The following is a 24,537-nucleotide window of genomic DNA, read 5'->3' on the forward strand; positions in this document are numbered from 1 at the left end:
GGAAAAGAACTGCGCTCGTCACAAGTAGGCAGGTGAAGTATTAAATACCAAAGAGTCAGGTAAAGGCAGAACTTTGAGCCCTAAGACCTGAGAAAAAGTGAGTTTACATTTATGCTGCTCACTGCAGATAACGCAGGCAGCAATTTATCCAATAACTCATTAAGGAGGGCACTCCACCAGTGTGGGAAAAGTTGTTGACTGTAATTCAATGCTTCCATGGGTGAGGAAAGAGACATTTCTCCATCTGCAGCTTTCCCCTAAAAAGGTAAAGTCATATCCTACAAATAGCACATTGAGAAGCTATAGAAAGTATGTAGGTACCCACCAGGTGGGACTCATGGTAAGTTAATCTTTATTTCTCTGTATCTCACCATGCAAAAGAAGATTTTTCAGATTCACAGGTTTTTCAGGAAGTTTTATCCTAGTTTCTATGTGCTGTAATCTCTAGCAACGTACGATCTATTTCATCACCTGATACTATGAAAACTCACCTTGTGCAGGATTCGGGCAGTACCACACCTCCTGTGTTTGCTTTAAGCATTAGTACAGTGCCACAAAGCACAACTTCTGAGCTTCTCAGGTGTTTACAACTGAAGCCTCAAAGGAAGCAATGGAACCAGAATCACTTTGTGACCTATGGCAGCACTAATGGCTTGGATCTTACAATGCTCTATCACACAAAAACTCAAAGGGATTTAATTTACCTTGGCCTTGTAGTACTCCTTGACTTCAGGCTGAATGGAATCAAAATCACCACTGATGTAATCAGGCAAGAAGCTGAAAGGAAAGCAGTAAGCAGTGAAATGAAAAATTAATCCATCTTGCTATATCTGATGTTTATTTTCTCAAGAATACTAAGGGGTACAAGCATTAATCTTCTAAAAGGAATATGAGTTCCTTAAAAGAATGTTAAAACAAGTCGATGTGAGGTGATATAAAATAAGGTAACAAACAAAATGTAAAACAGGTAAATCTACTGTCCCTTTGCTGAGGGAGCTGCACATTTCTTAGATGCTTATATATCTCTTCAGGTTGGAAAGACTTGCATTTGCCTGGCCCTAGAAAGACAACTTTCAAATATCTTTCAAATGTATCATTCAGTCAGCAAAGTGTTTGAAATAGCATATCTGAGTGCTGTACATCAAGCCTCAGAGGATATCATTTGTCAGAAGATGATGATGATGATGCTTCTTGGACAGCTGGTATGCCATAAATGTTTCAAGGATCTGTATTTTAGTTGTTAGTGATGTCATCTCATTTATACTCTTCTTGATTATTAAAAATACTCCCAAAATATGGAAGCCAAATGCTCAGTGATTTTTAACTCACATGAACTTAATTTCAATTCCTAACCATCATTTGTACAGTAATATTACTGCACAGCACATGGAAATAATTTTGTGATATTTATCTCATCTTGCCACATGTTGCTTTTTATTTGCAGAATGCTTAAAAATATTTATTGTATAAATTTGTATCAAATTCATAATGAAACATCCACTGTGTTATAGCAAGTTTTTTTTAAAAAAAAAAATCACAATGCCCTCCAAAACACTCAACACAGCTTTCCATCTTGAACAGTTTCTTGAGTTTTAAGAAGCAGCTGACAAGTGAGTGTTTCCACTGTTTCAACAGATTAGGCTGCACTGAGGTTTGAAAGTAAAGCTGTGATTTTAGTTTACTCCACAGCTACCATACTTTACAATGGGGATTAGAGTTCATCAGCAAATTAGTTTCCAGCTTGAACTGTGTTACAAGGAATTGAGCAGAGTATATCGGGACATATTTTCTCTGCCACATGATTTTTGAAGAACGCTGCAGGGTCTAGAAACTCCTCATACCAGTGAAAAAATCTCATGCTCTGTGTCTGTGCAAAGATTTCAAAAGAAAATCCATCGTAACTGGCTACCATCTTCTTTGAAAACTGAAAGCTGTTCCAGTAGAAGCTGGTAAGTACAATTGCTGCGAGTTAAGTCATGTGCAACTATGGCATTTCAAATTCCCTGCTCTCTAGTATTACTAAGGTTGTTATAAAAGGATATATTCTAAAAATAATCCCTCCAGAACTGATGGTCCCACATTCACTGCAGTGAGAAAGGCAGTCCCTGCTGCACTGGGTTTGACTGAGGACACAGGGATCAAGTAGGAGAAATGCAAATGCTTCAGTGCTCTGTCTCGTATGTCTCCATCAGTACAGTTCAAAACTAAACAGAAAATTAGGTTTGCTCCTTCATTGTAAATACTGATATTTTCAATGTACAAAAATTACTACATTTTCAAAAGTTAAAATTTAAATAGCTGTTTTTTACCTTTCCATGAGTTTCCTAATGAAATATTTCCTGAATACAACAAGCCTAAAAACCTGCAGGTATTCTCTTTCAATTTGTTATTTTATATTTACTTTTAATGGCTCTGTTTCAATCAGGAAGAAATAAACTCACTCTAGGCATTTCAGTGGTGGCCCTGAATGCAAGCCCTGGAGGTGTTCCAGCAGGTTGGGCAGGAAGAACAGCAGCCCGTTGTCATGGAAAGCCAGCTTGGTATGACATAGATATCCACTGTGATGAAAAAGTTGTTTATCTTACTGAAATGCCATACATAAATCCAAAAGTGTCTTTCTTTTTTTTTTTTTTTCCCTCTACAGCAGCTACAAATTGCAGAGCTTTTAAATAATCAGCTATTTCTCCTGAATGTTTCAAGAGCCATAAGTGGGAGAAGAATTAGCCAAAAAAAATGTGTCTTCTAAGAATCAAGTGCTGCTTCACAGCTTTTGTTCTCATCCAAAGTAAAACAATTTCCAATCAAAAAGCTATTTTGATTATGAATATTTCCAAGCAGAAGGAACAGGCATTTCAGTTGCACCACCCATGGGCTCTGCTGAGGCTCCTGGCTGTGCTTCCTGAACACATCTTTTCTGCCAAGAAGCTCTGTGGACATTTTCCACATACCCTCTCTAAATCATTCACTTGGAGCAACCACAAAACCAGAAGTCACTAAAGGGAATAAGGAATTGTGTCTGGGACTTCAAAATTTTGAGATGTCTAGGCTTCCCATTAATGATGATGAAAAGAAGAATTCCAGCTTCTTTTCACCTTCCCTTTTAGAAACGCCAGAAACAGGGAAAGTTCAGAAAGTCATGCCTGATGAATTTAAAAAAAAATTACTAAATCTCAACTTCACTGTCTGCCTCACAGACATGAAATGTCTGCTTTCTCTTCAGAGGGAGGATGGCTGCTCTTTGTAGCTCATTGACTATGCAACCTACAAAAGTGAGGCAACATTCAGTAACGAGTCAAAGACTGCATTTTTGAGTTATGTGGAACAAATTGCCTGATCAATGTGAGCAGATCTGAGTCAAGGCTCTTTCCAATTAACACAAGTGAACAAAGTTCATTGTGTGAAGAACTCTCCTTGACTGACTGACCTCAGAGATAAGCACAGATATAGAAATAGGGGGAATAATTGAGAGGTGTATGGAAGAAAACCTTCATACTAAAGCAACCCAAGAATATTTTGTAATAATTGGGTTTGACTTGTCTTCCTTCATATAGTTCTGTGTGTGTATATTGATATAGCTTTGTACAGTTTTGTATTTACTCCTGAGTACAGACTCTAGTGCAGCAGAACAGGCCCAGGAGAATCACACATCCAGCTTACTTCTATTTAAGTGGAAGAAAATATGTCAGGAGAAAAGTAACAAGAAAGGCCTCTCCATAAAAGTTGAAACAGCTGCCCTTATTTAAGTACAGATTAAAACCAGGTATTATATTAGTCTAACCTATGTTTTCCTGCTTTTTGAACTCAAGTTCATGAATAATTCTTATTCTGATGCATAACTGTATTGAAGATGACATATTTCAGTGACATATCTGACACACATCCTTTAGTGAAGTTTAACTTTTTGCCCATGATGGCAAAATATGTCTTTAATTCCTAGTGCAATTTAAAATTTTAATTTCTAAACAGTCCAGATGATACAGTCTACTGCATTTCAGAACCATATTTTATAAGTCTCATTAGCTATTAATTATCACTATGCATATAAGGTCATGACCAGCTCAGCTGGCTTGATTCTCTGCTGCTTTATATTGACATTTATCAGGAGCGAGCCAAATCCTTAATCCTAATGGGACTGAAAGTATAAAATTCATGTGATATCAGTCTAGTCTACCAAGACATTGGTAGAGCTGTCAAGAAGCATAACACCAGGCACTGGGCAACAAAAAAATCTTCAGAGGTTTAGGCCAACTGGAGTTTTTCTTACTCTTTTCAATCTCTTTTGGTTTTTGGGGTGTTGAGGGGTTTATTTGGTTTGGATTTAGGTGTGTATTTTTTGTTGTCTGGACTTGCCTTTTTTTTCCTCATCAGGGTACTTTAGAATCATACTGCATCCATCTAAAATAAGTATGGAGCCAGGAGGGCCATGATTACATTCAGATAAGGACCTAAAGGCTCTTCAATACCAGACTACTTATGTTTTATTGAACTTTATATATATATATATTTTTTTTACATAGAAAACTCATAGTTTCCACATGAAACCTTTAAAGGTTTAGCTAGCTTAGGAAGGAAAAACAACACTATTTCTCAGCAGTTTGGAGATGGATATTAACTAGACTATTTACACAAATTGGATAAAAGCTGAATGTTGACTGAAGAGTTTTATGAACTCTCAGGTTGCTGGGCTGGAAAGCAGAGGGAAAAAAAGGAGAGATTCCAGCAAGTTGGACATAGTTTCCACTTACCCAAATAAATTTTCAGTCACCAGTACCATAAAGCAGCAATTGATTCTTATCATAAACAGATTACAAAATAAATAGAAGCTATTTAAACTCCGAGGTTCTAATGCTAAACAAGCACAACTGTGCCTTTTACCTTCAAGTAATACATCTAATAGACAGAGCAATATTGTTTTTAAATATGCAACACTAATGAACAGTGTTTTAAATTTAAAACATCAGAATATTTGCTTCTTTATTCAGTCACTTTAAGAATTCAGTGTGAAGTGTTAAATATGCATTTTCACACAGTTATGAAAAAGAAAAAAAAAATTACAAAAACCCACACAAAACATCACACTGTAGCAGTTTATACTAAAAAAAAAAACACAACCATGCTGCCTTCTTAAATAAAATGCTTGGGCATAACTGCTCGGCTCTATCATTAATTCAAAGTTACAGTTTCCTAGTACTATTGACTTTTCTTGGGATGCAGCTCCTTTAGCACATAATTGCATGCAATTAACCTTTTTTAAACAAATGTTAACATCAGAGACATGAGCAGTTAAAGGCAGTATCTACATACCCTTTGACTCCTTCAGCTACAGCACAGAAGATAATCCCATACAGACAAACCATGTGTCCCCCAGCTGTATCATCTGAGGGCACAGAGTGGGCTCCCTATGTTTTTTCTTCACTACTAAAAATAAATTCAAAAATGGGTGTCTTTTACCCTGGACTAATAGGAAAGCTATATCCCTGTGGAAAAAAAAAAATCAGTGATGATAAAATGCTACAGACTGAACATGAAGCAAAGTCAACTTTGACTTTTGTAAGCATCTAGTACTTGGGAATACAGAAAATAAAATTCTAGAATTACTTCAGGATAAGCATTAAAATCACAGTTTAACAAAAAAACCCCAACAAACAAAAATTCATGTTCTCAACTCTATGTTTGCTAACTGTTAAGGTGCACTTTCAGCTTGCCCTCCTGACGTCTTGACAGGAAGAGTAAGTGAGGGCTGTTCTAATCAGAAAGGTGTTAAGTCTGTTTAAATCTCTCAAAAGTATCTGTTATCTGCTGTGAAGATCAAAGTGCTTTTTTAACTCTCAGAGACATGTACAGCACGAGCAGGTGCCTTTTATATATTGTCTCAGAGCAGCATATTCAGATGCTCCAAGTAGCTGCACAGAGGTGAGTTCCTGGGTAAAGGAGAAATGTCAGATAGTTATAGAGATATATTCAGAGTTAATGTCTATTCAGTCTATAAATCCCTCCATGCATTACCTGCAAGGTTACCACAAGAAAGGGTCACACCTGCAGCTCAGAAGCCGAACACTAAAATACTAATACAATTAATGGATTCAAACTGACCATAGAAAAGAATTTTGGTTTGATTGATCTTGAACAGATGACACATGTGATTCCATAAGTTATTATTATCATGAGGCTTTACTGAACAGCTAAAGCCCAGTCTTTAGCTCTACTTCCCAATCAAGTCTCTCTTGAAGACAGTAAGCTTACTTTTTCTGACTCCATGGTTCCCATCACTGCTGTTTCAATCCCCAAAGCCTCCCTTATCACTATACAATGTAGTAGGGTGGCACTGACAATGATGTGCTAGTTCTGTATGAATTTGGAGAGAAAAAACAACATCAACAAAATAACCCCCAATTATTTCCCATGCCTTCTTCAAAGGCCTTAATAAGCCCTAATGTTCATTATGCAATAGCTTACATAAAACAAGTCCCCAACAGCATTTTGCACACTACAATAAATCCAGATGTGATTTAATAAGACTTAAGAAAAAAAACAAAAAAAAAAAAAGGGAGGAGGTACAACACTGTGAACAGAAATTTAACAAAGAAAGCAAGTATATGCATACATCAAACATATACAGATAACCTAAATTCTTTGCACACTATTAGCATATCTTCATATTGCAGTCAGATAGTTACGTGGCTAAAAGTACTTGGAATATTAGGCAACCTTGAAAAACAGCCTCTTTTTTCCTTACTTTTTAAAGAGCTTACTGTTAAAGAGAATATAAGTATTCTTCATTTACAAACCCTAAGATTTAAAGAAAAAGATAAAAGCGTGTGAAGATATGAAGGCAATAATGCATTCATTTATGCTTGTCTGGTATGCAGTGTCACCTTGCAAATAATAAAAAAGTATCTAAAATAAATTGAAGAACATATTACCTTCAGCTCAAAGTGCTATGCGAAGCACACATCAGTGGGACATATTCCACAGGGGAGAGCCAACCTTCCCCCCCTTATCATTAAAAAACTGAAGAAGCTTACACCCTGCCTCAAAACCTTGTCTCTCAGTGACAAAGATGAGTGTTAATGATAGCTACAACTGTTGCATTTTTCTTTTTAATAGTTAATATTTGAAACTTTTCTCCAGTTGCAATTGATACAGTATGAAATTTAGTCATGCTCTGAGATTTAAGAACTACTCACTTGTTTGCCATGGTGCTGAACATCCTCCTGTGTTCAAGTAAGTATATGCACTTAATGAAAAACTCAGTATGCTCAGAAAAAGCAACTCCCAGGGACCGCTGCTAAGTACCTGTGGTCTTGTTTTTATTACTCATAGACTGAAGTATTTCTTAAAATAAAGGCTAGCTGATGATAATATATGATCTTAGAGAAAATTAAAGTGAAGCTATTCAGCACAACTCAGCATTGCACAGGCTCAAGCACCATGCCTTGCTGTTGGATCCTTGGTGAAAGGAATTTTAAAAAAGGGAGCTGAGCCGTGAGTTTTCATCCTTGCATAGGGCAGCATGGCTCAGGGCAGCACATCGACTCAGTGGCAGAAAATGCTCCAGTCCCTCAGCACGAGTCATCCACAAGCACATGATTTTGAATCATAAATACTTGTCTGGAAGTGCCAGACTCTAGTCTTCTAGGACTCAAGGCCAGAGGAAAGGGGGGAAAAAAAGCACTGCAGCCTCTGACAGGTGAGGGTATCTGACTCATTGAGAAGATAGAGGCTGACAAGACCTCCAAACCAGTTTTCCCTCTTCATGTCGAAGCAACAGATGACAGAATTTGCTCAAAAAGTTGAGAAACATCAGCCATTATGTTAAAGAAATGTAAATTATTTATTAACATTTTATACTGCACATGAAGAATCAAAAGAATGTGATCTAAAATGTGGCAAGCTTAGAGCAGACACAAACTGCACAAATAGATTTAGAAACCAGTTTCAAATAGATGGCACTAGAAGCCACAGCAGGCTCAGGGCTTCATGGAGTGCCACCCAAGTTAGATGTTGCTGCTACAAGGCAACACACTTTTCCAAGGCAAGATAAGCAATTCCTCCTCTTTCCCAGAAATGCTAGAAAAAGGCATATTATAATTTTCCATCTAATCAGACAGTCACTAACAGTGTCAAGTGTGGCTTGAAAACTGAACTATACCATTTCAAAAGTCAGTTTGAATGACTAGTATTTAAACTGTAGGTGTACTTTCTTTTCACATCATTAAGAACACTTAAAAGTCAAGCACAATCAAACAAGAAGAAGTTTTGTGAAAGATGTTAACTGGGATTTCCTTGCTTCCATTATTTTACTTACTCTCACAAGAGTACCTTAAATACCTGCCCTGAGTTTAGTGTCTGTTTACATACTTGTGAAACCAGGGAAGAACATCTTTGCAGAGAACGTTGTGCTTGAAGAAGCCCTTTGCTTCTTCAGGCCTAGAAACTGAAGTAAGTAGCTTGCAGCAGAGCTCCTCTATAGCCATTTCTATACAATGAGTCATGAGTGCAATGAGAAGAGGTTTATCACCTGAGCAACTTGTTCCAGGCAGACAAGAGGAAATCTTTCAAAAGACCACATTATGCTTCTCCTCTTTGGGCCTGCATTTTCTTTGCTGATTTTCCTGTACACATCATTTTATAGATGGATATTCTGTTTTGAGGCCACTGAAGAGACATCTCTACACTTAGCTATAAGTAGGATGACCAGCCATTAAAAGTGAATTGTCATACAAAAATTTATTTAAAAAACACCTACACAGAAGATAAGTCTTCAGGAGAAAACCAGAACATCTGATAACAACACAATTAATGAAAGGCAAAGTTGATTCTGTACAGTTATTGAACATGCTTCTTAAGCTCTAATTGCCTGTAGAGCACATACTGAGCAAACCATTTTTAATTTTGGTGAAGGTGTGCTTGAGCACCTCTAACATATTAATATAATTCCTTCAAGTTTCAAGCCCTTAAACTGATAAGGTATATAATATTTTGCAGAGAAACAATGCATTCAGGATCCTGAAAACACCTGGACTCCACAGTGGAACAAAACATATCACTTAATGTTTTTGGGGGGTGTGAGCCCACGTGGCAGGGAATGGAGAAAAGACACAGAGCAGCAGACAGCTGTTTGTAGTCTGTTGTCTCTGTATGGTTGAAACTGGGTAAGCCACTGGGAGGCAGAAGTTTTATTAAACCTTTTGCTGCTGACCTCTGCTGCAGCCTCTTCAGAGCTGACAGAGAACCAGGATATTTCAGCAGATCATTAACATTTCAAAAGGTATCTGCACCTCTTGCCTAGCACAGCACAGCAGCATTAATTAGAGAGACAGCAGAAGATAAATGCGCATACAAAATGAGAGTTGGGGTCTATTTGATGCTGAGTAACCTCTACCAAAAAGCACCCTCCCTTTCATCAGATAAACTCAAGGGAGCATTCTCCCATTTCTACACAATTTAGGTGTACAGTGGATGACTCTGTTTCATTTTCTGGAACCTGTGATTTAGAAAACAACAATGCATTGCAAAGTTTAATAGAAATTCTTTTAAGGTTTGTAATTGAAAAGATGAAAGGTAGGCTTAGAGCTCTGAAGGAATTGGTGAAAGACTGTTTAGTATACCAGTTTTCCTGTCTTCAGTGGGCTGAAGCATCACAGCTGAGTAAAGCTCCTGCAGCTGGCAGAGATTCTACTCACTTTAATCCTTGTTTTGCTCTTCTGACTGTGTCACCACCTCTACAGAGTCAAGGTACCAGTGCCATATTTTAGTTAGCAGTCAGCAGGTTTACAGTTATGAATACACACAAGCAGTTCTCTGTTTCATTAGATTAAAAGTGTTTCAAACGACCGTTTTCATGAGCACAGCTGCAATTAAAATGTCTCTGATGAAGCTCTAATTAAAGAATAAAACCACCTTTTATAGTTACTTGACATATGGATGAAATTAAGAAACAAAATAAAGCTGGTACTCTCATGTATCAATAAATCTGCCTTCTGATCACAGCCTGATGTACTCAATTGAAATAGTTTTTCTACCAGGGTTTTATTTGTTAAACTTTTTATAAAGGATAAAGAATGATGGACTGACAAAATGTGTTCACCCAGGGTAAAATCAGCTCTCTTGACATTTGCTTCTGTAAAACATTTAAACTGCTATACCAAACAGTTGAGTTCATACCTATGCTCTGCACCTTAATAGATGCAAAAGGATGTCTGGTTGACAGTGACTCTCCAGACACAATTTTTTATTTCTTTTCACTGCTCATTAGTGAACTAACCTACCTGTAAGGAAATACAGCAATGTAAGGAAACCTGCTGCAGTGTCACCCTGGCCACTATACGGGCTGTCTGCTTTCCTAAAAACTCCCAAGTACAAGGAAATGCTATTCTAGCTGTTAAAATTCTGCTTTAGCTTAGCTGCAGTCAGGTTCTTCCTCCTGGCAGTCAGCACAACTTCCAATGCCTCCTGAAAAAAAAGCCTGTTTTGAAAGTTAGCCATTACCACCCCCATCACCACAGGGAAGCTCCTGGATGGCTAATCTGAAAAGAAGACAGTGTAATTACACAGCCATGCTATCCAGTGTAAGGGTGGGAAATACTCCTAAAGGGAAAAAAACCCTAAATTTTGCACTGGCCAAAGTACCATGTCAAAACCTGAGATCTTTCTTGCTTCACAGAGCTTCCTTCACCACTTGAAAGCAACAACTGTCACGGAGATATTCAGATGACACCATATTTTCCCATCTTCAGCTGGAATAACTAACTGGCAGCTAATCAAGCCAAGGTAACTTACAAAAGCCAAGGATCTGGTTCATATTAATTATTTCATAATTAACCCACAGGTGATAAATATTAAAAGGATGAAGCAAGCCATATCCTTTCAGACCTCTCATACCTGCGGGGTGGCTACTGTGGACACATGGTACTCATTTGACCTACCAAAACTTCACCTTCTGCTTGTTAGACTAATTTTACCAAGGAAATACTGATCCTCAGCTCAGCATAAAATGGCTTTCATAATCACAGGAGTCTGTGCTGGTTTTTATGTGTCATACAGACTCGGCAGTCCTAACTCAGAAGAAAGATCTAACATCAATTCACAGAATGATACGCATTGGATTAATGATCATCTAGTTCCAACCTCGCTTCCATGGGAAGGAACACCTTCCACTACATCAGGTTGCTCAAAGTCCCACTCAGACTGGTCTTGAACCATTCCAAGGATGATAAATACATCAAGGCAGGAAAATTTTGCAAGAGGTCAAGGTCTGCAAGTAATCCTTCCTTCAGATCACATTGTATTTCTACCACTGTGAGGCCTTACAGCTATCACTGCACCAGAAATCTGCATGCATGTGCTAAAATCCTCACTAGGTCCCAGTCCTTCAAACCTGCAGACATACAGCCTTGCCTGGCACACATAGCCAGCATCTCTCCTCTCCAGGGAGGGGGAAGGTCTGTATCAGCTCCATATGAAACCAGCTACATGCAATGCAGCTGGCAACACAGTTGGTGAGTCAGAACACACAAGGAGTCCAATGCAGAACTCAAGCTCAGAAGTAAATTCATCATTACATTCAGAATTCACAGAGCAGAAGAGGATGTAAAATTATTTTGTTATATTTTAGTACATTCAAAACAGAGCAATTTTCCACATAATCTTTGCTAAGAAAAAAAATCTAAAACCAACCACCACCAACCAAACATGAACTATACACAAAAAAAAGAAAAAAAAAAAAGAATAAAGAAACCAGCCTGCAAACATGACCAAGAGACATCTAAAGGGCATTGTGAAGGGTCTCCAAGGCTACATCGAGAACTTGGTTGACTGAAGTGTATATAAATCTGAGCTAGCTTTAAAACAGCTCAGAGACTGGTAGTAGTTATAATGGCAGTGCTTGCTGCGATTGTTTCCAGAACATTGCCAGCTTCACATATGAGAGCCTTAACTGTGTTCAAGAAAGAAATGTGTGTGCTTGTCCATCTCCCCCCACTCATTAGTCAGACTAGGGTGCTACAATGAATTTTCAGCAGAGCAAGTAGGTTTGTGCTACTACTGATATTAAGCTTTTAAAACCCAGGCTGTGGCTGGGATCTACCTACCAAGCTCCTACTGCCTGTTAGTTAAGCTGGCTGTCCTTATTAATGTTTCACCAAAGGCAAGGAAATCATACTGTGGAGGGAAGGTTTGAAGAGAACCTGTGTCACTCCTGTTTGTATCTGCAGCATTTGGTTTACTGCCACTTAAGAGCACAAATGAAAGCATTGAGATAACTAGCTACATGACAGATATGAGATCTAGACAGGTCAATGTATAGATTTGTGCTTATCTGTAAGTGGAAATCACGGAAAAAAAAAACAACCCCATGCACAGGATTGAGGCATTAGAAACATTACAAACATACACATGATATAGAATTCTCTGTTCTCAATCTCTCTCCTCCTCAATCCTCCTCCTCTTCCTCTTTTTGTCTATGTGGGCTAAAAGCACTCTCAGACAGAAAATACCTCATTCTTGATAAGTAAAACACATTCCAAAAAAGTCCCTGTCTTGGCCTCTGCACAAGTGATTTTTTATCGAGTAGCTGTAAAAAAATTAATGTCAACTCTGATGCTGTTGGTGCCCTCCTTATTATAAAAAAATGTAATAATACCCCCATATGAACTTCACAATTTATTATGATTTAAAAAATTATATAACCCTTAACTGCTATTCTACTAAGTTCTACTATTGTCATAAGTACTTTGACTTAATCTTTTATTAAATTTCAACACATTAATTAACTTTTCTTATAGGATGAGAACTAGATCTTAAGGACACAGATCTGCCTATAAATAATACAAGTGCACTGATGAGCTCTTGTTAAAAGCTATTTCCTTTTTATACAGTAATAGTAGTTGTTCCTTAGGGAAGACATTCAGAGGTCTAATACCCCTGCTGCCTTCTGCACCATGTGCACTACAAGAAGGGAGAGGATGCAGCATTGGAAATACTTTGGAAAAGACTGGACACAGATGAGCTGTGAATTGGACACTTTGAATTAGTGTATATTGAGATGCTCTGGGAGCAGCCTGAAGACTACCACAGGTGCCATGGAGTGTAACCATCATTAGAGATGTCATTCAACAGAAGATGTCATTCAACTGAATGAGTGGCCCATTCCATCCGTCTAAAATTCACTACTAGATAATTCTTTCCACACATTTTAATACCAGCAGGGCATTAATTCTCAGGTTGCTAAGTTTTTGAAAAATGAGTAAAGTTAAGAGGATTAGACCTATCTGCCTGATAATGAGGTAAGAGATACATATTTTACTGGAATGGCAGAAAAACTCACTGAAGTTACTTTTGTAATTGTTCTTGGAGAAAAATGGAAAATCCTCCTGAAGATCAAGAGAGAAGTTTACTTCATTGTAAGCAAAGCCATTGTCTAAATCCTGTTAAACACCTGTTAAGTTCCAATGCAAAACAAGCCTGCACCAGCCAGCTACAGCCAGCCAGCTGGTAATAAATTGGAATTTGGACTTACATGCTGATAAAAAGACACCAAGATTTTGGACTGTTGCCACCTTCAAATTCAGTTCCATGTACCCTAGGAAGTGCAGCGCACCCGCTCTCTCTAAGTAGCAATGAAGCTCAGGTGCAGTTCACACAGCAGCAGTTTTTGGGGATCCTATCAGAAGTGTTTCAGGCTATGTGGCTCCCTAATTCTGGAAAACACTACCTCTCTTACTTAGATAGGTATGCTCATGATAGAGAGGGAGGTGGAGAGTATCTTTGTTCCAAGCCATTGGGTCACAGCAAGGTCCAAGGCCCAAGAAGGGCAGGCTGCAGCATTCAAGATCCAATGCAGCTTTTCCAGAGACCAAGCTGTCGAATCAAAGGGCCATTTCTTTTCAGTTGTGCTCCTGGCTGATGTTAGTGCATGGAAGAGATCCAAGGAGTCTGTAGGAGCAGTTTTCCCCATTTATTTCTTTTACTGTGGGAAAAGAACATTTATTCTTTTAATTCTATTCTTTACATTTATTTCTTTTAATGTGGGAAAGGCAGTTTGCAAGTGCAGCTTTCAGATGAGAAAATAAAGTAATTAAAATCACTTTTTAAACACAGAAGTAAGGAATTAAAGCTACAAGCTACTGGTACTCATGCTTTTGGTCTCTGGATTCCTATAATATGTTTAGAGATTAAAATAATTAACTCTTCAGAGATAACAGAGTGGAACAAGCCAGTGTGTGAATGTTGGACTTGGCTAGTTTTCGAAGAAGGTTGGGGAAAACAATAAAGAAAAATCTACACTTGGATTGACAACTTGTGTATGGTCCTGTGCCATGATCCGGCCCAATGCACTTGAACAGGATGAAATATTAAATCCCAGAAGCACAAGAACTAAAAAGGAAATTTTGATGAGCTCTTAAACAGGGTCATGAACATGATTGTATTTCTGCTGGCACTACTAAAAGAAGTCAAAACTTGCCATGGCTTTTCCAGTGTGAATGTGGCAAAGGAAGCACTTCCCCCTCTGATTAAAAGTGTGATCCTACAGAATGGGGAAGGCATCACGCTCCTGATGAAAGCCCTCTTCAGCATACTGGGAATGAAGAGTTCTTGAAACCCCTACTGAGGGGTATTACGATCACATATATGAATGACAGTGCTGACCACTTAATCCCCCTTCTGTCATAGGCAAGTTGGAGAATAAAAATTACACTGACACCCAAGGGTATTTTATAATAGGATACGAAATAAAACAATAAATTTGCAGATGATTTTGGCTTTGCCTCATGGTACTGCATTATGCACCAAATATTCCTGGCCTCTCATTCATTACTATTTAATTACAACAGAATATCTTTCTTTCAGACTTAATTAACCTCTGAAAGGAGTTTGTGACCTTGGGACCCTCCTGCACATTTGCAATGTGCTGTTGGAATACTGCTCTGCCTGGAAACACTTCCTTTAATGCTGAGATTTAATGAAGTGCACAGGTTTTTACAGGGAACACACAAAATACGAGAAACCTGCATGTGGTCACTTAATGAACAAGAGCTAGAGCATATCAATTAGAATCATAAATCAATACTAAATTAACATTAAAAGATGCCACAAGCGTATGCCCAGAGGAGAGGGTCATTACAGTAAACATGATCACGAATGCTCTTCCCGATTACTTTCACAGTGGGGCAGAGAAGAGGGAGAAATGAAATGCGGAGGGATTTGTCCAATTAATTCCTATTTGTTTAAGCCAGCAGAAGCTTAAGTATACCACTAAGCCCAATGACAGTGTAGTACAGTTCCAGCTCCTGCCTTTGTCAGAAAGTGCTGCTCAAGCTGAAACACTATGACTCCGAACGGAAATCGGAGAGCAGTAACCTTTTCACAAGACGAGGGGCAGAGCCACAGCTCATGCAATTGCTTTCATTGCTTTGCTGCAAAGCTTTGAACGATGGATTAATGTTGGCCCCTTGGTGCCAATCAGAGCAGCCTGGTGCTTGCAGAATAGGTGCTGGTCCAGTAACTCACTTGCTAGGAATGTTAACGCTCCAAAATGGATTCTTCACCATCCTGAGAATTCCTTCTGAGAGCTAAAAATCACATCAATCCATGCATGCTTCTCATACAATTCCCTCCTGTACAAAACCACCCCAAAATCACCTTATGCACAGTTTTCCTTTATTTCCTACAATTGAATGCATCAGGAAGAAGAGATATTGACATCCATATCTGTCACTTCATTAATTACAACCATTTGTTGTCAAACCTCATGGATGATGTTGTAGCAAAAAAGAAAAAAAAAAAGGCTCTGGATTCTTTACCAACTCTTTTCAGGTGTCTTTTCAGGGCAGCCTGTCTTTCTCTCACTACTCAAAATACCTTCATGTGCATGATTCCAATCTGATCTGTCACCAATATTTAACACCCCTGCTGCAGCTTATAAAATTAGAAAACATCAATCCTCCCACAGATACTGCTGGAACTTGCAGAGGAAAATAACAAAGCCTTCCTTCCTTCCTTTCTTCTTTCTTGTTACAGAATAAAAGTAGCTCCACTGGAGTTATTAGTTAGGTGTATTTTCTCCTTTTCAGCTTTAGTATCACAAACATTTTCACTCCCTTCCCATCTTTTTCCTTGTGCCCTGTTTTTCTCCCTCCCAATTTTTGCCTTTTTTAGATTATGTCTGTCCCTAACCTGTTTAGATCCTCCAAACACCAAGGCAAAAATCCTGCTGACAAAGAAACAGAGATATTCAGAGTTCTGTTGGTGCATAAAGGCTCTAAGATTCCAAGCCCTTGCAGAGTGGCCTCACTTCTGTGCAGAGGGAATGACAACCACAGGCACTGCTCTGACCCACAGCTGGATGCCTACCACTGAACAATGTCATTAGACTTGTAACCCACACCAATTGCAGAAACAATCAATCAAGCAAGCAAGCAAGCAATCACTCTACTACCCACTCACAAGCTTAAAAAAAACCCCAAAAGAACAAAAGCTGACCTAAAAATCCTACTGGTCTCATACAAAATATTTTTGAGCTACACCCACATACGAGTCTCTTTTTTATGCTGAAGAAATAGGGGAAGACCAACGGCACAGTCTTTTATCTGCTGCCACTGCTACTCCCTCTGTCATTGTTTCATACATCAAGCACTCTAAAAATATACCTTTTCTAACCTGCTGATCCTTATCAATCTTCTTCACTTGGCATCCTATTAGGTCTTTTCACACCAATGGGTTAATCCAGTCTCAAACTGCAAATCCATACCTTTTCTTTCATTTTCTTTTCTTAGATAGTCACTCTAATTTATGCAAAACATAATGAGTAAGTGAAGGGGAAGAGATTATATGGGGTTTTATTGCTTCTATTTTTTTTTTTTTTTTAATTTATTTGCCAGATACCTTTTACACAGAGATCAAAACACTGGAGAAAATTAAAACCAAACTGCATGCACATGTTTACTCTGTGGTACAAAACACCTCATCTACACATCCCCATTAGTCATGTGATGTCAGTACTTTCAACTCCCCACTCAGCTTAATTTCAAAAGAAAGAAACTTATTCCACCTGGACTTTCTTAACCACCAGGGAAAGCCAGACAGTTTAAGAGTTAAGCACTCTGTGTAGGTGGGATATCCCTCAAGAGTTAGACCAAGAATAGACCAAGAATTATTCTTAGACCAAGAATAATTTATTGCTACAGGATTAATTTCATTCCTGATGTTATTGCTACTATACTAAATAATCTAAATATTTTGATCACTGTGTGGGCACCTCAAAGTCGCTTCACATACAGTAAGCAGTAATAATTTGTGACTATTGCCAATGCTGGAATCAGAGTAATAGACACTCAAACAATATTTACAGAGTAAAAAGTGGGTTTTTTTGTTTTATTTGTTTTGTTTTTTTTTTTTTTTTTTAAAGCATAAGGGATAAAAATGGATTCCCACTTCTGGAAGATTTGGTTACTGACAAAGTAACAGTAGGAGTCTTGCTCTTGTTCCATCCATTTCACAGGCTGTTGGAACAATACCAGGTTGCTGAAAACATTAGATCCAGCTGTGGTGATTATCCTGCTTGCAATCACCATGGAGAAGTGATGCATCATGTAAAACATTAGTTATAATGCAAGAATTCAGGGCAATGCATGGAGAGGGTGTAATTGCTTCAGCATCTAGTGCTTAATATCTTAACAATTAAGTCAATAGAACATCCTGAATTTGTACAAAAGGAGATCCAGGTCCCTATTCAAAAGCACAAGCCCCATATATTTCTATGTTGTGACAATAAAGAAAAATACATAAGTAACACTAAAAAGAGAACAAAACTGACAAGCTTGCATGGAATTGCAGTTCCCCTCATTTACCAGGTTAGTTTCAAAATCCTGAAAAAAGCCACAACATAACTTCTACAGCATCTTCATGCTGTGTGCCCACCGAGATAGTCACTGGTCTGTCTTGGTTTGTTTCTTCTCTCTCTAGAATCAAACATAACTTTTGACCATGTTTGGCTGTCTTCTTTCTTAAGTATTATTTGTCTGACCTTTTTTATTTCATAGTCAGTTTAATATTCCTTGGTACTCAGAGGAACAAACAAGGACATTGCACCAAAGCCAATAAAAGCTGAATGTGCCTCTTCCTTAGCCCACTTAATTCCTGCATACAGTACATACATATGCCCCTATTTGAGCCAAAAAGAATTAGTGCAGGACAGATGTATTTTCATTCTGAATGCTTCCATGTTCAGACTGTCTGGCAACATACAGGATATTTTGGTAGTAGGCTAGAGTTGTTGTCCAGCCCTTTATCTACTGCTGTCTTCTCTCATCTCTCTGAAGTTCACTCTTCTAGTCGTATCCTCGCAGTGCTAATCTGTTCCTGAGGTGCTGATATGTACACAAGTGCTTACAAAAAGATAAGAATAATGGAAAATATTTGCAAGTAAAGGCATTGCCCACAGCACACAGAAAATGCTCATACTAGTATCAGAAACCATCTTAGTGCCTTAGTGCATGTTCCAGTCCAAACACTCCCTATTTCACAGCTGAGTTAATGAGTCAGAGCTGAAGGATGTGCTGATACTCATCCAGGATTCTGTAGAGGCACCAAAACCAGTTTGCAAATAGCCTCTGGACTTGCTTGTGTGTAATGTCCCACACAGGTACAAAAGCATCAATACACAACCCCAGTGGACCTTGATGCATTTGCACTTATTTTAAGACACAGTAACCTTGGATCTAATCTACCTGCTGTATGATCAGACATTATTCTGCTCATTTATTTGGGATCAGTAGGCAAGATATTTCTGTACACCTAATACTATTTCCAACAGCCTTTTGACTATCTTTTAACATTAATGCCTGATGTATTTTCATTTTATCTGTTATCAAAAACAGATCTTTCTTCCTCAAAAATCAGAATTCTCTACATTTCTCTATAATTGACATTCACTACATTTTCAGGTATACCAACTAAAACTTTTTTTTTTAAAGTCTGTACGCATGAGACAGCAATTTATCTCAATTTAATACAACTAGCTCAAAGCATTACAAGATTTTTTCCTCCACCATTTTGCAAAAATAGAGCCCAGGCTGTCACCTAAATAAAGCCAGTAGTATGGTGGTTGGAGAGGAGTGTGCACACCCATGAGTGTGACTTTTGTATGAACTATGACTTGAAGGAGATTTGAGTTTCTTTGAATATAACTGTATCCAAGAGCAGCTTTGAAGGTACCACTGTAAATACTACCTACATACTTGACCAAGTTATTTCTGGTAGCAGAACAAAACTGATTCTGTGACGGCTCAGAGCTCCAATTTTTCAACAAGGATTAACCCTCTTGTCTTAAATGATGGAATTTGCTGGCAACCTAATCTAGTCCAACTTTTAATCAACCAGCAATTAATTGATGTGCAAACCTTCACGTGGATGGCTTTGCAACTGGTTCTGCAGTTTTTGATTTATAGTTTATCCTTGTCAGAAGAAGCACAGGGTATTCATCTCTTGGCCCTAAAAAGTAAATTTATTAAATTTTATCAGTTATCAACTGTAATAAGCAGCCTTGATCATAGCTCTAGAACACAGTTCCATGCTCTTGACCGCATTTTCTGTGAAAACAACCGTGGCACAAAACATTTTTAAATGAAAAGATGAAAAGAGCCCATTTGTAAAATGATGCCACTCTTGGAATACAATTAGATTTAAAAACAAATTCTACCAGAATAACTAGGAAAAAATGTTTAAAGATTAATGGATTTATATTCTCAAGTTTTACTTATCATATTCTATGATACATAAAGTCCCCCTATTCGCAAGCTTCTGGCTTCACTATCACTAAATTTAAACAGATTTGAAGAATACAAACATCTGTTCTGAAAATGAAAGTGTCCATTTGAATGCAAATTGTTAAAAGTCAGAACTTCTGGCTTTCACATATTTATAAAAAGAGAGAAGAGTCTACTGAAGAAAGAGAATAGGAAAGAAAACCAAGCAATAAACACCCAGAATATGTTTATGCTCCAACAATCACTAATAACTTTACTGAAAGAACATTTTAGAAACAGCAAAAACTAATCTGAATAACTTATTTATGGGTATTTTTTGTGTTCAGTCCCATTAGGCAATATACTGTGATTTGAAGTCAGCTGCAAGGGACAATACCTGCTCTTCCTCAGAATTTTCAAGGCTATGAAAAAAAGAAAACAAAAAAAGAGAATGGATGTTATAGCACTAGTAATTCCTCCCTAAATGTCTGAAGTGCAACAGTGCAGATTAGTCAACTTCAAGGTCACTTATTAACATGCATTCATTTTAGGGCATTGATAGCACATGGATTTCTGTGCTCCCTAATTGAATACTGCTCTTGGCATTCTTCTCAAGTCTTAACAGAGCTGCTTTCAAATCTAAGATCATTCTTGCCATGTTCAGTATAAAATCTGTACTTTAAATGACAAGTAGTATTGCAGCAAAGACCCAGCTTGATTTGAGGCTTGTAAGAACTTTCTAGTTTTGCTTTGTGTCAAGAATAGGAAAACTCCCAGTCCCCAGACTGCTCCAAACATCTGTAGAAAGCATTGCTCCATAAAAACAAGCATTGCTGGCTTAATCCTTAATTTCTATTGATAGCAAGAGAGGCAAAGGAAACAAAAGCATACATTTCACCCTAACACTACACACAAAGCCAGCTTCTCCTGGATCCTGAGAATTACTCCTTAGGCACAACAGACCAAACCACTATAAAGTGCTGAGTACTCTTTAGCCAGCTCAGAAGTATTTTCAAAGCTGCTCGTTCCAGATGTGACACAATGTATGGATATTTTATAACTGCAAAGTCCTAACCTCAAGCATTGGGGTGGCCATAAATGATTTTTACCATGTCATAAAGCCAGAAATCACCCAGATGGCAATGACATTCCTCTGCTTACAGTACACTTGGGGCAGAGATACAGCTATTTGAAGAATGAGATGAAGCAGTACAAACCCTCTGATTGAAAGACCTGGGATTAATTGAAAGTGTCCCTTTATTCTCCTTTTCTTAGCCTCCCCCCTTTTTTTTTTTTCTTCCCTGGAACTACTGTTCTGGACAAAACGTGACCCTTTGATTTCCTGGTTGGCAACTTAAACTTGGTTTATGGTGCTCTTACTGGGACAGAGTGAAGCACCTTACTTGTAGCCAGGAGACTTTGTTTCTAAAGTTGAACTGTTCACCTGTTTTGTATTTGCATATCACTCCATCTCCCCAGATGAATTTTGTCTTGGTCCTTCTTATCTACTCCTAAGTAAGAATAGAATCATTCCAAAAAAGCAGAGATTCACACAATATTTGTTGATGTGACTGAAATGTGACTGAAACAGTCCTAATTACATCTTTGAATATCTTGAGGTATGCAAAAAAAGAAAGAAAATCAGTGGATTTATGCCAAAGCATGAAGATCCCTGGAGCACTCATGGAGATCTAGACTGCTTCCACCTAGGACCTACTATTCATTATTAAATACTGATCTCATGAGGAATGATACCCGGCCCTTTGATAGGCTCGTCTTTTAACAAGGAAATATCAGAAACTCTGATGAGGTCATGTGAATGAGAACATTTTATTCTTAAGAACTATTTTCCTGCATTTTAAAGGTGCCTAACTGAGAGTATGAGATGATTTTGTAACTCACTGCATTACTTTGAGCAAATTAATAAAGGAACAAAATAAAAGTCTTGGTTCCCAGTTCTCCATTTTAACCTGTAGACAATACTCTCACTCTTGCTCTACACAAAACCTGATACATCTACATCAGCCTCCTGTGAATCACATCCAGAGGGCTGCTTTTTCTCTACTCTTCTCCTGTAAAGAAAGCATGGTCCTGTAGTAAGGCAGTAACTTGCTTCCACTGTCTCCTGACATAAAAGAAACAAGGCATTCATGCATCCATGTACACACATGTACCTCAGGGATGAAAAGCCAGCCATTTCACTGCTTCTGTAAGGGCATGATGTAACCAAGCCTTCTTCCTATTAGAGATCTAAATTTCAGGGGTCACAACAACAGGCAGCACTGTCACCTCCCATCAGTTTTAGTTAAAAATATTACTATGATTCTACAATTACTATCTTGACTAGCAAAAGCAACAGAAATTCAACACGAAGAGTAACTTAGTCTCACCTCAATACTGCTATTATTTATAATACCATATGTTTTATTATTATCTGCCATTTGATTTTCAGTTTGAGGGAATGATAAAAAAACCAATTTGCCCATTTTATATTATGGTTTATGTAGTAAGTACACTTAGAAGCACCTCCAAGTAAACCCTGTTGTTGGTGTCTCTCTCAAAATAATATCCACTTCTTGTGGATATGCAAAAGAATACTTCTGCCCCTCCTAAAATTCTCAAGTGAATCTGAACTAATGGTTGTGTAACTCCCAGATTTTTCCTTTATAGCATATGATGACTAAGTGAATAGAAATAACTTCTTTACTCCAGAAGAATACATACTCCTTGGTCTGGCTTATAAAGCTGTTTAATGTGAAGATGAACATAGCAGTAAAAAAATAGACCAATATTTCCAGCTCTCATAATTTCTGTAAGCATTTGATTTAAAGACCAAATAAATCTGACATGCCTGGTGATGTTACTGCCCTAATACTTTCAGGAAATCCCTTCCAATACAGGACCTGATTTTGGTTTAAATTAGGGACTGAAACTATGCATATTTCATGATATTCATGTCTTGCTACCTCAACTCTTCACTGTTTCTGAAACAAATCTTGACTTAACAGTGCACAGCTACTGGAATATAAATGTATTTGGAAATGCAATTGAGTGAAAGTAATTAAATTGAACATATAAACGAAAAAAGCAAAAAATTACATGATCATGAGGAATCTTGAGAATTTCTCATGTGCACTACCTGAAGCAAACACATTATGTAATTTCAAATGGATTAATCTTTCCAAACACTGAGAGATGAATTTCTTTGGATTCTTTAAATTTGTTGGTGCCTGGCTGTTTTCTAAAAATTTAAAAATGTATCCCAGGTAAGGTATTTCCTAAAGGAGGAAACTGTAGTTAGGGTGGTTTTTTTCTGAACACTCCTGAAGAATTTATTAGGATAAACTCAAGATTCTAATTTTGATCTTTAAACACTGCTAAGTTTTTAGGTCAGGCAAAGATGTCTGATGTAAAAGATCTCCTTTAAGCCATTTGACAAATAAAGCACTGCCTGAGCTTTCAACTTCCTTGGCTTTTGGACAGTAATCCCTTAAATCAAAGAACTCTTCACCACTAGCAGCCAAGGTGCTGGCTTTGACCTCACAGTTTCAGAGGCTATATTTTTTTTAAACATTACTGAAGCATATTCTCATACCAACATGAATAAAGCCAAAACTTCATGAGTACGACTGTCTCACACCCTCCTCAAATCATACAATGAATAGATTTTAAAGACATGAAATGATCATTGTACTCTTCATGTGTAACTCTATACTCAGATAATTTCATTCAGTGTTTTCTGCATCAGTGCCCTAAATTTTGCCTGAATATAAGATGTCTTAAATAAAACAATACTCAGTTTAATCTGAAGAGTTCAAGCAAAGAATTCCTCTCAACTGTACATTAAGTTATGTCAATGGATAATTACCTTCATAAGTACCCTATTTCTAATCCAATATGGAACACAGCAAAGTATGTACAAATTTCTCAGTCTAATAATCTTATTAGGGATCCACTTTTCCATGAGTAGAAGGTTATTCAGGAAAAAAGACAGCACATCTCACTTTACAGATGGGTTTTGCAAGCTGTTGTCCAGATGTTTCTTTTTTGATTGTCTTGACAATGGAGGCACTGGTTGTCAGATTAGTTAAATTCAGTGTAAGCTCTAAATAGCCAATTGAAGTAGTCAAGGCACTACTAACACTCATTAATTGCTAAAACACACACAGGAAACCATCAAAATATACAGACAGTATTATTCATCTTTCCACTTTTCATGCAGGCAAATATATCATGATGACTACCTTTCCTCATGGAAGTTACATTTGCTCAGTTTTCCCATTCAAATAAACTTTTGTTTAGCTTTCAAACTTTGATACAAAATAAAACCCAGAAAAATGCATGCAGCTTGGGGAAAAAACAGAGATCTGTATGCAGTTGCAGAACTACAATCTTGTTGGGATGACAGAAACATCACTAAGTATTGCAATGAGGGGATAAAGGATTTTTAGGAAGAACAGTATAGGAAGGCAGGGAAGAAGAGTTACCCTTTCTTTAAGAGAGAAGCTGGAGTGAACAGAGCTCTGCCTGGGGATGGATGAAGTTAGGCAAGCTAAAGCTGAGGTGGAATTGCATCTTGACAGGGATTTCAAAGAGTTAATAGAGTTAAAAGTTGATTGTAAAAAGATATTTTTGACATCTGTATTTGAAACTTAGCAGCTGCATCAACTGCAAATGTCTACAAAATTTGTTCTAACTTTTAAAAACTCCCATAGAGCTTCTTGAAGCTGCCTGCATTTATGGCCAGTTCAGAGAAGAGGTGTATAGTAGCAGCTGCATTTTCATGCATTAC

General features: G+C 37.7%; 1 protein-coding gene across 2 annotated transcripts in view; it reads right to left on the minus strand.

Moving 5' to 3' along the window:
• The window catches only part of TPK1 (thiamin pyrophosphokinase 1), a 296,584-nt gene that overhangs the window by 157,159 nt on the left and 114,888 nt on the right, over nt 1-24,537 (minus strand). For both annotated transcript variants that reach the window (XM_005519092.3, XM_088064081.1), the window contains one exon: nt 705-777. In XM_005519092.3, the coding sequence (XP_005519149.2) occupies nt 705-777 (73 nt within the window). The remainder of the gene's footprint in view (nt 1-704; nt 778-24,537) is intronic.

Source organism: Pseudopodoces humilis, chromosome 1 (assembly GCF_049639895.1).
Source record: "Pseudopodoces humilis isolate 2021_Gansu_Grassland_sample_001 chromosome 1, ASM4963989v1, whole genome shotgun sequence".
NCBI lineage: Eukaryota > Metazoa > Chordata > Aves > Passeriformes > Paridae > Pseudopodoces > Pseudopodoces humilis.